We start from the raw sequence: 16,288 nt of genomic DNA on the forward strand, positions 1-16,288 counted from the left end.
TTTGTAGCTCCGCTCACGTGTGCAGGTGGGCCGCGAGACCCCCAGAACATATCACCCCAGGTAGTGAGGGATCTGCATACCAAGTTTCGTTCAAATCGGTCAAGCCGTTTTTGAATTACAGGGAGAAAGGCAGCTTTTTACATTTTTTCCATTGACATGAATGGGTGAAATCTGATTTTCTGTTTGTAGCTCCGCCCACGTGTGCAGGTGGGCCGCGAGACCCCCAGAACATATCACCCCAGGTAGTGAGGGATCTGCATACCAAGTTTCGTTCAAATCGGTCAAGCCGTTTTTGAATAACTGTGAGAATGGCAGCTTTTTACATTTATTCCATTGACATGAATGGGTGAAATCTGAATTTATGTTTGTAGCTCCGCCCACGTGTGCAGGTGGGCCGCGAGACCCCCAGAACATATCACCCCAGGTAGTGAGGGATCTGCATACCAAGTTTCGTTCAAAGGTTCAAATCGGTCAACCCCAAACAGAATCGTTCCCATTCTCTCTGTTTGGGCGGAGCTACAAACAGAAAATCAGATTTCACCCATTCATGTCAATGGAAAAAATGTAAAAAGCTGCCATTCTCACAGTAATTCAAAAACGGCTTGACCGATTTGAACGAAACTTGGTATGCAGATCCCTTACTACCTGGGGTGATATGTTCTGGGGGTCTCGCGGCCCACCTGCACACGTGGACGGAGCTACAAACATAAAATCAGATTTCACCCATTCATGTCAATGGAAAAAATGTAAAAAGCTGCCATTCTCACAGTAATTCAAAAATGGCTTGACCGATTTGAACGAAACTTGGTATGCTGATCCCTCACTACCTGGGGTGATATGTTCTGGGGGTCTCGCGGCCCACCTGCACACGTGGGCGGAGCTACAAACAGAAAATCAGATTTCACCCATTCATGTCAATGGAAAAAATGTAAAAAGCTGCCATTCTCACAGTAATTCAAAAACGGCTTGATCGATTTGAACGAAACTTGGTATGCAGATCCCTCACTACCTGGGGTGATATGTTCTGGGGGTCTCGCGGCCCACCTGCACACGTGGGCGGAGCTACAAACAGAAAATCAGATTTCACCCATTCATGTCAATGGAAAAAATGTAAAAAGCTGCCAACGCAAAAACGGCTTGCCCGATTTGAACGAAACTTGGTATGCAGATCCCTCACTACCTGGGGTGATATGTTCTGGGGGTCTCGCGGCCCACCTGCACACGTGGGCGGAGCTACAAACAGAAAATCAGATTTCACCCATTCATGTCAATTGAAAAAATGTAAAACAGCTGCCAACGCAAAAACGGCTTGCCCGATTTGAACGAAACTTGGTATGCAGATCCCTCACTACCTGGGGTGATATGTTCTGGGGGTCTCGCGGCCCACCCTGCACACGTGGGCGGAGCTACAAACAGAAAATCAGATTTCACCCATTCATGTCAATGGAAAAAATGTAAAAAGCTGCCAACGCAAAAACGGCTTGCCCGATTTGAACGAAACTTGGTATTCAGATCCCTCACTACCTGGGGTGATATGTTCTGGGGGTCTCGCGGCCCACCTGCACACATGGGCGGAGCTACAAATAGAAAATCTGATTTCACCCATTCAAGTCAATGGAAAAAATGTAAAAAGCTGTGGGATCTCCAGTTATTTTACTTAGCAACCTTGACCCACCAAAACTTTGCAATGGCACAAGGCTTTGTGTAAAGAGGTTACTGGCCAATGTAATTGAAGCGACTATCTTAACCGGAAAGGGACAAGGTGAAACCGTATTTATCCCGCGGATACCACTTATTCCAACAGATCTTCCTTTTCTGTTTAAGATATTGCAAATTCCAGTGAGACTTGCATTCTCTATCACAATCAACAAATCACAGGGACAGACTATTACATACTGTGGAGTGGATTTAAGATCCCCCTGTTTTTCCCATGGACAACTCTATGTTGCTTGCTCAAGGGTGGGTTCACCCAAGAATGTATATGTTCTTGCTCCTGGAGGTGAAACTAAAAATGTTGTTTATAATCAAGTTTTGTGTTAGTTGTATTGTATTCATTTTGTCAAATATTTCACTTTATAATTTGAATATTGTAATTTTTATAAAGCTGTAAAAAAATAATTTCATTCACCACTATAAAGTATCTTTATTTGAATCCATTTACAGTGTTATTGCTATAATTAAATACCCGTGCAACGCCGGGGCATCAGCTAGTATATAGATAAAGATGCTAAAATACAACTTGATGAAGTTACAGGGAAATACTTTTAAAACCAATAAGAGGAAATTTTTTTTCACTCAGAGAATAGTTTAAGTTCTGGAACGCGTTGCCAGAGGATGTGGTAAGAAAGGTTTGGACAAGTTCCTGGAGGAAAAGTCCATAGTGTGTTATTGAGAGAGACATGTGGGAATCCACTGCTTGCCCTGGATCGGTAGCATGGAATGCTGATACTACTTCAGATTCCAGAATCTTTTGTTACTCTTTGGGATTCCGGAATCTTGCTGTTCTTTAGGATTCTGAATGGAATGTTGCTCTCATTGGGGTTCCGGAATTTTACTATTCTTTGAGATGTTGGAATGTTGCTACTCTTTGGGTTTTGACCAGGTACTAGTGACATGGATTGGCCACCGTGAGAACGGTCTAGTGGGCTTGATGGACCATTGGTCTGACCCAGTAAAGCTAATTCCTTATAAGAATGCAAGATTTGCCCGACTGTGTCTAACTAAAGGTCCATGTAGCCCAGTATCCTGTTCCTACCAGTGCCCGGTCCAAGTCACAGGTACTTTTGATGATTAGTTTAATTTAATTTATTTCACTTAATATACTATCATACGGGGAACCTACCATAGGGGTCCTTTTATTAAGGCCAACAGACATGTACAAACTTGCACAAAAACATTACCCCCCCCACACCTTTTACTAAACTGCGATAGCGGTTATTAGGGCAGGGAGCCGCGCTGAAAGCTCTGCGCTGCTCCCGACGCTCAGAGTTCCTATGAGCGTCGGGAGCAGCGCAGAGAGCTTTCAGCGCAGCTCCCTGCCCTAATAACCGCTATCGCGGTTTAGTAAAAGGGGATGGGGTGGGGTACTTAAAACCTTACCCATACCATTAGAGCACTCAGGCCCAAATTCTGTAACTAGCGCTAAAGTTAGACACCCATTTCGGAGGCGCCCAACTAGAAAGGCGCCTATCTAAACTGAAGAACAAGCTCAATTAAGCTTTTTAATCAGCACGGATTAAAACATAGGCGCCTATTAAGAGAGCACGAATCTGTAACAAGGCGCCTCTAAAATTTTACGCAGCCTTCAAAAACATAGGCGCTATGCTTGTTAGGTGTGGGCGTGGCTACGTTAGGCGCGTTCTTACAGAATCACTGCTCCTAAGCGTGCTTGAGCGCTCGCATGGACGCCTACCTTTTAGCTGTGCCTAGAGCTGGCCTATTTAATGGGCGCCTCCAAAATAGGTGCCGCTCAGCGCGGTTCACTAAACAGCAGCCAATTTCACTTGAATCGCGCCGAACAGTGCCTATATCGGCGCCTAACTTTTGGGCGCTTCTTATAGAATTTGCCCTTTAATCCCAGAAATCAAAGAACAACAACTTTATCTGTGTAAAGGTAGCATTGCGAATATTTCATTAGGACCTAAAACACATATGGCAAATCGTTGTAATTCATCGGGGGAATGGCGGTATACAAAAATAAAGTTATTATTATTATTATACTAAAACTTGGTCGATAATAATGGAATTTTGTGGTTTGGACCTTTGACTGTATATTTACCTGATCTCTTTTTGTCTTATTCATATTAATTTTTAATATGTTTACTATGAACACTCACTCTGTTGCTGTATTTTCTCTCCGTTTGATTTAGCATGATTATTGTCACTACATTTTATTCCTGACATTGTACTCACTTGCCAATTATTGTCCTTTAATGTGTCTTCTCCCTTTTCTATCCACGTTATTATTGATAACTGATGTATTAACCTATACTTGCTGTTTCGTATCTTTGTTTATTACCTATAACCCGATCTCTACTCATGTGCAATGTGATTTACTTGATGGTGTCCTTTCTTTCGATTACTTCCGTAGTTTTTCGGAAGCTTCTCTCATATTTCTGTAACTCTTTTGTTTATAAAACCAATAAAATTATTGGAACTGAAAAAAAAAGGACCTAAAACACCAATAGGTCACCAAGTGAAAAAAAAAAAACCCCAGAACAAACATGACTGCACAGATCTCTAAAGAGAAAAGACATGCTAGCAAATTTTCACACCTTGGCCACAAGAGCAAAACACAGACGGATCAGCTCTAGAACTATGAAAGCAAAAGAAGAACTGGAAACCTCAAGAAGTTGGACTTTGTAATACAGCAATACTAGAGACAGAGAAAACGCAATGCACGGTATCAGAGATGCACATTTTCCAAAGCTATCCCTACTACTCCCAGGATCTTAAAACCCCAATCTTTAAAGAACAGAGTTAAGACCACATACTTCAAACCACTCTTGCCAAACAAACTTCTAAATATTTTTCATTCAAAATTTCAGAGGTGTCACTCAAGGCTCAGCTTTCCTCTCATTGCCAAAAGATTTACACACCAACCTCCTCACAAGTTTTGAAAAAACTTTCTTTTAGTTCTAATAAATATTTAAAGTCTAAATCAGTGGTTTCAAACTCAAACCCTTTGCAGGGCCACATTTTGGATTTGTAGGTATTTGGAGGGCCTCAGCCAAAAGTAAAGATTTATAAACTATAGAGTTGTACCTCATGCAAAATTGTCATTTCTAAAATAAGACATTACCTATTTTTTCTAAGTCTTAATAATAATGTTGTGCTAAAGAGACATATGATCAAGAAACTTTTATTTTACTTTTGTGATTATGATAAACATACCGAGGGCTTCAAAATAGTACCTAGCGGGCCGCATTTGGCCCCCGGGCCACGAGTTTGAGCCCACTGGTCTAAATAGTGATCTACTATAGTAAAACCCTAAGCGCACATGCGCACTTCAAACTTCGTGTTCTCTGCGTCCGTGATCTGTAGCTCTGTGGCAGTCCTACTGCGCATGTGGAGTTTTAAACGGTGACCACGGACGCAAGGAGACAAGAAAACGCCGACAACTCCCCCCTCCCGCCCTCACTTACTTTAAGGCCCGCAGGGTGTTCAAAATTGGCCCGCCAGACAATAAACCGCTGCCGCCACTGCTGCTCGTCATTCGCCTCTTCAAAGCAGCCTGCTGAGGATCACTGGCCAGCTGTAGCAAACCTTGCAGGCCGCTCTCCACCTCGGGAGCACGTTCCCTCTGACACGATCCCGTACGTCAGAGGAGGGGTTGGATTATGTCAGAGGGAACGTGCTCCGAGGTGGAGAGCGGCCTTCAAGGTTCGCTACAGCCAGCTGGTGATCCTCAGCAGCCAGCTTTGAAAAGGCGAATGAAGAGCAACAGTGGCGGCAGCGGTTCGTGCCAGTGGGCCAGAAAAGACCAGGAAGCCGAGATGGAGGGAGGGAAAGAACGGCGGTTTGGGAGCAGGGAAGAGGTGCTGCTGGACAGGGGAAAGATAAAACGAAGGGAGAAGGGCTGCTGCTGGACAGGGGGAGCAGGGAACAGGTGCTGGTGGACAGGGGGGAGGTAAAAGGAAGGAAGAAGGGCTACTGCTGGACAGGGGGAGCAGGCAAGGGGTGATGGTGGACAGCAGAGGAAAGAGAAAGAAAGACAGACAGATAGTGGCCAAGGAGAGAGACAGAAAGACAGACAGACAGACAGACAGAAAGTGGCCAAGGAGAGTGAGAGAAAGAAATAAAGACACATACATCTATTCTAGCACCTGTTAATGTAACAGGCTTAAAGACTAGTTTTATATACATTTCTATATGGATTTTTACCCCCAACTCCCTTATTCATCTTTAAAAAGGTGAACAGAGACTAATTACTTATCTTAATCAAAAGTATTCAAACACACTCCCCTGGGCCGACGGACAGAATGTTGTTTGAGCACTTTTGAATAAGATAAGTAATTAGTCTCTATTCACCCTTTTAAAGATGAATAAGAGGGTTTGGGGTAAAAATTCATATAGAAATTTATATAAAATCACTATTTAGACTTTATTAGAACTAAAATAAAGTTTTTTCAAAACTTATGAGGAGGTTGGTGTGTAAAACTTTTGGCAATGAGAGGAAAGCTGAGCCTTGAGTGACATCTCTGAAGTTTTGAATTAAAAATATTTAGAAGTTTGTTTGGTAAGAGTGGTTTGAAGTACGTGGTCTTAACTCTGTTCTTTAAAGATTGGGGTTTTAAGATCCTGGGAGTAGTGGGGATACTTTTGATAATCTCAGGATAAAGATATCTTTATTGTGCCTTTGGATTTTCATTTCCCAAAGCTGACATATTCCAATTAATAAATTTAGAATGAAATACATTTTCTACCTTTGTTGTATTTTATTTTTAGATTGCTTTGGTCCCAGTGTCTTTTTTTCTGCTTTTTCCTAAATCTCTTTCCAGGGTCTCCTGTCCATTTGACATCTTTTCTTTTTCCATGTCCAACATCCATCTTGCCTCTTCTGCATCCGTATCTGTCCTGTACAGCATCTCCTTTATGTATCCTTTTACCTATTATCCCCCATGTTTAGAATCTGTACCCCTACCACTCCTCCTGTGTGCAGCATTGCCTCTCTGTGCCCCTCCCTTTTCTAACATTGCCATTATATGTCCCTATTCCAGCAGCTCTTCTCTGTATCTCTGTCCCTCCCTATCACTAGCTTCCCCCTATCTCTTCCCTTCTTTCTGCACCCCCCTCTCCCAGGTCGAGCATCCATCTCGCTTACCACTGTGCCCCTTCCCATGATCCAGCATTTCTCTTTGTCTCTCATTCCCTCTTTCAATGGATCCAGTATGTCCTTCTCTCCTTCCCCCATATGATATCTCTCTCTTTCTCACCCCACACCAAAAAGTCCAGCATCTCTTTCCCCACCACTCCTCCAGTCCTCCAAACTTATGCGTCTTCTCTGGCAGCAGCAGCAAATAAGCCAGGTTGCCTCCTGCTGGCCCTGGGCCCTTCCCTTTGCTACTTCTTGCCCATGCAGCAACAGGGAGTTATGACAGAGGAGGCGGAGCAAGGTACACAGAAGGCCTGGGGGGCCAGCCAGAGGCAACCTGGCTTAATTACTGCTGCTGCCAGTGAAAACACATTTGGAGGACCACGGCAAAAAGGTAGGGAGGGAGAGATCCATATCTGTAGGAGGAAAGGAAGGGAAGAAAGAGAGCGAGGAGATCCACAGGAATGGGGGAGGAGAAGCAGGGAAAACATATTTGAGAGGAGGACCCTTTGGCATGTGACTTGGAGGAGAAGACAAATGCATGAGTCTTGGAATGTTCACAGCATACATGTGGTGTCTAATTCTGACTGAGGTGGTACAGGGGTGGCAAATTAATTTTTTTTCTTGGGGGGGTGGCATTTTCCAACCTGTGCCTCCCCGTGGAAAAGACATCTATATCACAAGGCAAAGGAGAGACCACATAAGGTTTGAGGCCTTGCGAGAAGAGAGCCTGGACTAAGGGCTCCTTTTACTAAGGTGCGTTAGGGCCTTAGTAAAAGGCGCTAAATTACTGCACGCGCTAGACCTTAACGCCAGCATTGAACCGGTGTTATTCTAGAAGCGTACCGCGCAGTTTAGCGCCGGTAATTTTGTGCATGGGCTACAAACACTAGGAGCCCCGAGTGTCCTTGAAATTTGTCATCCACCATGATATTTTAAGTTTCCATGAAATTAAAGGCACTTCTGAAGTCCTAGTCGGCTGTTTCTGTGGCGAAGAACTGACTCAGACTAACCTTCAAGCATCGTTAGGTGCCTGTTGAAATTTAAACAGGCAGTAAATATTGAACTAAGCAGAGCAGAATAGAGTACACGTAATATTATTGCTTCATTCCTAGGAAATTATAGACTTGTATGAATTGGGAATCGTCTTTCACTCCTCTTGTTTCGTTCCTTTTTCTGTAAGCAGCAGGCCGCCTCTCCGTTTCCAGCAATATAATTAGTTTTCTTGTATCAAATCAATGGGTGTTTAAGCAATTAGCAAACCCAACCTAGCCTCTTGATTTTAATGCTCAGGAAAAAAACCTAAGACAGGGAAGCGGGCTGAAATTGGCCCTAGGACGCCTTGAAAGGAGGCAGCAGCATCCCCTTAATCACTGCTCCGACTTCTGGTGTTAGCACACTACAATTTTCACAGATTTAGCTGTGATCCAAACACAGATGTCAGCGATCTAGGCTGAAACGGAAAAATAGCAAGCGAATGCTGGGGAGGAGGTGGGGGTTGAGGTTGCCTGGGCGCATCTGTGGCAGCCAAAAAAACAAGTAAGACACAAGCAATGACTGATTTGGATTTTGGAAAACAAAATTTTAGCAGGTTCACTTCTGGGAGTTAGTGGTTTCCGTTCTGAGGGGATGTTTCTTTTCATCGGGGTTTTTCTGTCATTTAGCTGGCCACCAACACATGCGCCCTTCGGTCTGGCTACTCCGAGTTAAACAGGCTGACATTTCTGTGAAGACATATAGCAAATTATCTTTCAAGACAGTGCAGCTGAAGCCTTCTGCAGGCACTCTGTTCAGGTTTAGCTGCCTTGTTATTAATAATTAGCTGGCCAGGAACTGGTACAATCTGTGCTCACCAGGGTCACAAAATAGTGCAAAAATAAATAATTTTTCGCTGCCTGCCCTTTGTTTATTCTTTCATCACACCCTGCTATCAACTTATTTTCTAGCTGCACAGTTATCATACTGCCCTCAGCCAGGGAACTGCGCAGCGGTTTACGATATTACTGAACCCTGAAACTCGCAGCACTTCCAGGAAGTGCAAGAGGAGACGTCGGATTTCCAGCTGAACGCTGTTTAAACCGGTAGGGGAGGAAATGAGGGGCCCTAGTAGGCTGTTTCTACAAGGTAGCAGCTGTAGATCTCATCAGGAAGTCGCCCTACCTAGGGCTGGCCCTCTGCCCTAGCCTGAAAGAATTGTTTGAAGGTCACTCTTAACCAAACATCTGACACCCTTGTTCAGAGCTGCATTAACACTAACCTTCCCTGGGCCAGAAGGAAAAAAAAAAAATAGCTTTGCGTGTGGCTTTCTGACTAGGTGTGCAATGTTGGAAGAATTTTAGTCGCTGGAAAGAGAAAATAAAGACTGCTACTCTGTCCCTTTTGACGTGGCCTTTAACAAACTTTTTCATTTGTTTTCCGGTGGAAAAACACTAGGGGCTAGTAACTTCTGTACGTAAATCATGTTCTCGTAGATTTCCACGGCTGGTATCCTGCTTGTTGCAGTCTTCCGGGTCTCGCTCTCTCTGGTCAGGTGAACACCAACGTTTCAGCCATCATGCTGTGGCTTCCTTCAGGATAACCAGCGAGGTCTGCAGTTTGTCTTTATATATAGTAGGTCCTCAAACTTGATTTGTTGGGGGGCTTGAGGAAAGTCCATTGGTCGCCAATTTGGTCACGGGGAGAACATCTTTAAACTCGCCAGAGAATCTTCCATTCTAGGGGGGGAAAAGAGACCAACTGATTTTCCCACCGAAATTCAAACTGGTGACCAATGGACTTTTCCTCAAGCCCCCAAACTGCAGGCCTCACACATTATTACCCTGAAGAAAGCCACAGCACAATGGCTGAAACGTCAGGTTTTTGGGGGGGGTTTTTTGTCTTTTTTTTACGTGACCAGACACGGTGAGGCCTGGAAAACTGCAACAAGTAGGTAAATCGTGTTTCACAGATTGCAAGATGAAACGATGTGATGCGCTGATTTGGCCAGAAATTTGTCACCACTATATTCAGTGGCTTTTAGCTGAGAAGCAGGTTCTACTACCAGGACAAATGCCACTGATTGGAGCCATATTCAGCTTTTAGCAGCTATATGGATAGTACCAGGGTGGTCTAGGGTCAGATATGGGTAAGAATCAGGAGTTACCCAAAGGATAGTGTTAATCAGCACCGGCATCATATAATTTAGGAAAGCAAAAAAAGCTACCCAGATGTTCAACACTGATATCCTGATAGCAGCTGGTGGATATATGGCAAAGTAGCATTATGAAAGACAAAGAGCATAGAAATTGAGCAGTTTTACTGAGAGCAATAGACCCAACGTGGCCAGTGTTTCGTCTATTCTGGCTGCATCAGAGGTCACTGGAACAGTCAATGGAGTAAAGCAAAAGATTAAACACCCTGCTTTGCCAATGCACACAGCTATACAAAGTAGGGTAAATATAGTCAATTACTGATATTCAGTTAATTAAAATGCTATACCAAGAATGCCATAACATAAAATTAATTCAATATTTAATTTATTGATTTCTTTAATTTAATTCAATTCATATCCTAAAAAAACTAACAAAATTTATTTCATCTACATTTAAAATCTAACACACAGCTAGCCGAACCCTGGTGAGACGTCTTCTGAAGAGATTCTCCCACACTGGGTGTACTGACCTACAAATGCACTCACTCAGCTGCCCCTCGCTATCTCTCTTCACTTATCTCCCCCTATGATCCTTCACCTCAGCTAAGTGTCTCCTATCTTTGCCCTTCTCTTCAACTGCCAACTCCTGACTCTGACCCTTCTGCTATGGTGGGCTCCGTCTCTGGCAGTGTTCAAGGAACCATCTCTTCCAGAGTGCTTTCGACTCCTAACTCCTTTCCCCTTGGCTTCTGCATCCCCTACCCTCTATGTCATGTCTGTCTGTCCAAGATTGTAAGCTCTTCCGAGCAGGGACCGTCTATAAATGTCAAAATGTACCGCGCTATGTACGCCTTTCAACACTATATAAGTCATAAGTAGTATTAGTCATAAGACTGCTGAATTTCTATACTCTTGTCTTCTGTTGCAATAGTGTAGCTATGAGCGGGCCTGGGTGGGCCCAACCTTTCTTGGCTCAGGCCCAAATCTGGTGGCCAGTGAGGCCCCCAGAGCACCTCAGGAGTAGCCACCTCCCTCTCCTCAGCGGTCGGGTACAGCATCTATCCCTCCCTCACCTACAGCCTGGCATCGACCCTTCTGTGTGAACCCTTTCCCCCCTCTTTTCCCCCTGCCCTACACTATATGAGAACCACAAGCAGCAGTTTACATTTGCAGCCTGTGACAGCCCTGTAGGTTTCCCTCTGTCACATACTGGCAAAGAAGAAACATGAAGCGAGGTTGGAAGCACAGAACGCAGCAGAGGGAAGCCTGCAGGTTCAACACAGACTATGGACAAGAACCATTGCTGCCGCTAGCAGTTCTCAGATAGAGCAGGGTGGGGAAGGGAGTTCAAAGACACAGGAAGTTTCTGGGTCACAGACAAGGGAAGGCAGATCCCAGATCCGGGAGCAAAGGAGAGGCAGAGAGATACAAAACAAAAGGCGAGGGAGGAGTTTTGCAAGCGCCCACCCATGTTTGCTCTAGGCCCACCCATAGGGTTACCAGAAGTCCGCATTTCCCCGGGGGTCCGGATGGCTTTTCAAAACCTGGCACTTTGTCCGGGCTTTGAAGAGCTTTCTTCCACGCGCGCCATCATTATGTCGCATGCGTGGATGACCTCCTGCCCGACGAGAGCAGGCAGCGGGGGGGGGGGGGAGGAAGGGGACTAGGGCATGACAGGGCGGGGATGGGTGGAACAGGGCGGATCTGGAGGGGTCCGGATTTTCCAAATGGAAAATCTGGTAACCCTACCCAGCCGCAATGGCAGTTCTGACAATGCCACTGCTCTGTGGTGCTACTTTGCTGCTTGTCCCCAGAACCTTCTAGCACCAATCTCCTCCGGTATCATCTAGATAACTTCAGATGCTGCAGCTAAAACAAAGTGTAGCGTCTGAACATTGGCCAGTCTGTGTTTTATCAGGAGCACAACATTTAAAATCCCCCACAATGCATTGAGAGAGCAGCTGAAAAGGAAAAGAAATCCTTGATCAGGTCAGATGAGTCTGATAGCCATGTAGCCACCTTATCCTGCTTAGACTTCATTATTAAAAACAAAAAAAAAACTTCAGAAACTGCAACCAGGTTTCTATTACTTAGGGCCTTTGTAATCACTCCAAGTACTTGAAGGCCACCAACAGGTCAGATTTAAGACTATCGATACTTAAGAACATAAGAATAGCCTTACTGGGTCAGACCAAAGGTCTATCAAGCCCAGTAGCCCGTTCTCACGGTGGCCAATCCAGGTCCCTAGTACCTGGCCGAAACCCAAGGAGTAGCAACATTCCGTTCAGAATCCTAAAGAATAGCAAGATTCTGGAATCCCAAAGAGTAACAAAAGATTCCAGAACCCCAAAGAGGAGCAACATTCCATGCTAACAATCCAGGGCAAACAGTGGCTTGTCCCCTGTCTTTCTAGAATGAATATGCATGGTCTAAATTTGCATACAACGGAGACAGTAGGCTTGCAAATTTCTTTCATGCATATTCATTAGGGATGCCCTGAAAATCTGATCTGTTGATAGTCCTCAATGACTAGGACTGAATACCAAGAATTGGGGAAGCATTTTGAGGAAATCAGTTGCATTATTTATATTTTTCTATAACAGATAGGACAATGTACAATTCAGCACTTCATAGCAAAATTGCTAAATCAAAATTATGATAACATGCTAATATTATACAATGTTGTGTACAATTAAAAAAAAGAAAGTAAACAGAAGTGTCTCGTGTCATTGGCAATAAGACCTAGCGTACAGCCTGAAAACCTAAGATTAACTTAGATAGGGAATATCTGAGTTTCTTACCTTCTTCTTGGCATGGATTCGGTCTTCCTCCTTTGCTACCTTGCTAGTTTTCCCAGACTTGGAGAGTTTCTGCTCCCCAGGCTGCTTGATAGTTATTTTGATCTCTGGTGGGCAGATATAGTTCTCCAGGTTCTTAGGAGGTTTCTTGGCCCTTTTCGTAGTCTGGATCTTCAGCTTAAGGCTTCCCTCTGTGAAATTAGCTTCCTTAATGGAAAACTCTTGTTCTTCAAGGCCATCGCCCGCCACCCATTTCTCGCTGTCTGCATTGGAGTTAGAATCCACATCTCTCCCAGAACCCATTTCATCCTCTTCCTCTGGTTCCATGTGTTCTCCACTTGAGGAAGTCCCCTTAGATGACCCGGAAGCAGTTAACAGGGTTTCGCCTGAGCAACCAGAAATGGCTGGGGGCTTCGCAGATGCAACAGCGGGAAGAAAATCAGTTTCAGCCCCCCTCTGCCGGGAACTAACCAGAGTTTCCCTTGTATCCATCACAATCCTACAATCTGCCCAATTTTTGTAAAGGGGTGAAGGAAAAAGAGAGAAATACAACAAAATCCCAGGCGTGGAAGTGTGACGAGCGTAGTAGTTAGAATTCCAATCAGCCAAACACAGTGAGGAGTCCAAGAGTTATCACCTCTGCAACTGCGCAAACAAAAGAGAAAAAAAAAATGTCAACAGTCATAAAAATGGCATTGATCATGGGACACAGACTGAGAAAGGTGAGCGTGTGCACGACAAAGATCTTCTTGCAAAGAAAGATCGCCAACGCAAAGTACATACTCGTGTAGTCCTACGTTCTATGCCAGCAGCAACAACTGATTTTGTAAAAGGATGTAATAATGATTAAGGGGGTCCATTTACTAAGGTGCGGTAGCCCTGTGGTTCCCGGAGGACCACCAGGCCAATTGGGTTTTCGGGCTAGCCCTAATGAATATGCATGAGAGAGATTTGCATATAATGGAAGTGAAAGGCATGCAAATCTGTTCCGTGCATATTTGTTAGGGCACGCCTGAAAACCTGATTGGCCTGGTGGTCCTCCGGGACAGGGTTGGGAACCACTGTGGAAGCCTATTTAGCGCGTAGCTAAAACGGCTACTACACCTTAGTAAAAAGACTACTAAGTTAGGCTACAAATTTTAAAATAACAAAAGGCAGCATAGCAGGTTAGTGCAGGGATCTCAAAGTCCCTCCTTGAGGGCCGCAATCCAGTCGGATTTTCAGGATTTCCCCAATGAATATGCTTTGAAAGCAGTGCATGCAAATAGATCTCATGCATATTCATTGGGGAAATCCTGAAAACCTGACTGGATTACGGCCCTCAAGGAGGGACTTTGAGACCCCTGGGTTAGTGTGTAGCACAAGCCGTCTGATTACTTCTTCCTGCAAAGAGTTATACCTAATCCACACAGTATATCACATCTCACCTTGTTTTTGATATCATTAATGATGGCCTTCTGTTCTCAACCACATCAATCAATGCTATTTTTATCTACGGCTATTAATCTCCTGACTGAGGTACACAGCGGATGAACACATCATTTAAATAAGAGGTAAATCTCAGCCATCTATCATTCAAGTTGTGAACAGCACACTTTGATAGCTGGATATGTACCATAAGAACAAAATAGCATAGTTGGGCCAATATTCAAGGTACACTATGCATTGGCCACTGGATGGCCAATGTATAGCTTGCTGAATCATAGAACTTCAGAATTTTACATATAGCATCGGGTCATTTAAATCCCTGAACAGTCTGACACTCTACTGCTACTATTAATTATTTCTATAGAGCTACCAGACGCACACAGCACTGCTCGAAACAGTCCCTGCTGGAAAGAGCTTACAATCTAAACAGGCAAGACAGACAGGATGTCATGGATACAGTTAAGGGGAACGGTTAATCAGCTGGCTGGGTTGGAAGGCAGAGGGGAGTACAGGACAATCAAGCCATTGTGACATCACTGATGAGGTTGGCTCTTATTGGTGGAATGAGGCATTATGACATCACCAAAGACTGAAACTCTTCACACTACTACTACTATTAGTTATTTCTATAGGGCTACCAGACGCACACAGCACTGCTCGAAACAGTCCCTGCTCGAAAGAGCTTACAATCTAAACAGGCAAGACAGACAGGATGTCATGGATACAGTTAAGGGGAACGGTTAATCAGCTGGCTGGGTTGGAGGGCAGAGGGGAGTACAGGACAATCAAGCCATTGTGACATCACTGATGAGGTTGGCTCTTATTGGTGGAATGAGGCATTATGACATCACCAAAGACTGAAACTCTTCACACTACTACTATTAGTTATTTCTATAGGGCTACCAGAAGCACACAGCACTGCTCGAAACAGTCCCTGCTCGAAAGAGCTTACAATCTAAACAGGCAAGACAGACAGGATGTCATGGATACAGATAAGGGGAACGGTTAATCAGCTGGCTGGGTTGGAGGGCAGAGGAGTAGGGTTAAGGATTGAAAGCTATATCAAAAAGATGGCTTTTCAGTCTGCTTTTAAACAAGGGAAGAGGCTTGACGGACAAACTCGGGTAATTTATTCCAGGCACAGGGGGCAGCTAGATGAAAGGAACGAAGTCTGGGATTGGCACTGGAGAAGGGTAACGCTAAGGGTGACTTATCTGAGGAACTGAGTTCTCTGGGACGTGTATAAGGAGAGAGAAGCGAGGAGAGATATTGAGGGGGCAGCAGAATGAACACACTTGTCGGTCAGCAATAAGATCTTGAACTGTATGCGATGGCAGATAGGGAGCCAGTGACGTGACTTAAGGAGAGGGGTGACATGAGCGCAGCGAGGTTGGTAGAAGATGACTCGTGCAGCAGCGTTTTGCACAGACTGCAAGGGGGAGAGGCGACACCGAGGGAGACCAGTTAGGAGCAGATTGCAGTAATCAAAGGCTGGACAAGGGTCCGGGTAGTGTGCTCAGAGAGGAAGGGGCAAATTTTGGAGATATTGAAGAGACAGTAGCGACAGGTCTTAGCGGCTTGTTGGATATACGTAGAAAATGAGAGGTCAGAATCGAAGACCACTCCAATATAATAGTAAGCTGGAGTTGGTAAAGAGGGGACACAGCCCTAAAAATGATCTAGACCAGTGTATTGCAAACTGTGTGCTTACCCAGTTAGGTGCCTACCACCCAATTAATTTTAATTTTCCCCAACTATGAGCTCATTATTGCTCGTTAACGGCGCTGATTAAGCTAATTAAAAAATGAAGCGGGGCGCAAAGATCGGCTAGGCACGCCAATCTTTGCGCCTCACTTCGGGTGCCGTTTATAGAATCTGGGCCGGGAAGCGCGACAAGCTAGTATTCCGTAAAGCGCGCTTCTGCGCAGAGCATAGATCCTACTAGTGCCGAACTTTGAGCATGAGCGCATTCACTGAATGTGGCTCATTGTACGTGGATATTTTATTTATTTATTTATTTAATTCGTCCTCCCTCTCCCCCCAAGAGCTCAGAACGGGTTACAGGCTGACATACATAATATAGCGTTTACAGGTTGCAATTCGCCATAGTTGCAGTGC

General features: G+C 44.6%; 1 protein-coding gene across 4 annotated transcripts in view; it reads right to left on the bottom strand.

Moving 5' to 3' along the window:
* Positions 1-16,288, bottom strand: part of SETBP1 (SET binding protein 1) — a 585,862-nt gene that overhangs the window by 511,084 nt on the left and 58,490 nt on the right. For all 4 annotated transcript variants that reach the window (XM_033935289.1, XM_033935271.1, XM_033935279.1 and 1 more), the window contains exon 2: positions 12,746-13,387. In XM_033935289.1, the coding sequence (XP_033791180.1) occupies positions 12,746-13,234 (489 nt within the window). In that variant the 5' untranslated portion in view covers positions 13,235-13,387. The remainder of the gene's footprint in view (positions 1-12,745; positions 13,388-16,288) is intronic.

The sequence above is a fragment of the Geotrypetes seraphini genome, chromosome 1, assembly GCF_902459505.1.
Source record: "Geotrypetes seraphini chromosome 1, aGeoSer1.1, whole genome shotgun sequence".
NCBI lineage: Eukaryota > Metazoa > Chordata > Amphibia > Gymnophiona > Dermophiidae > Geotrypetes > Geotrypetes seraphini.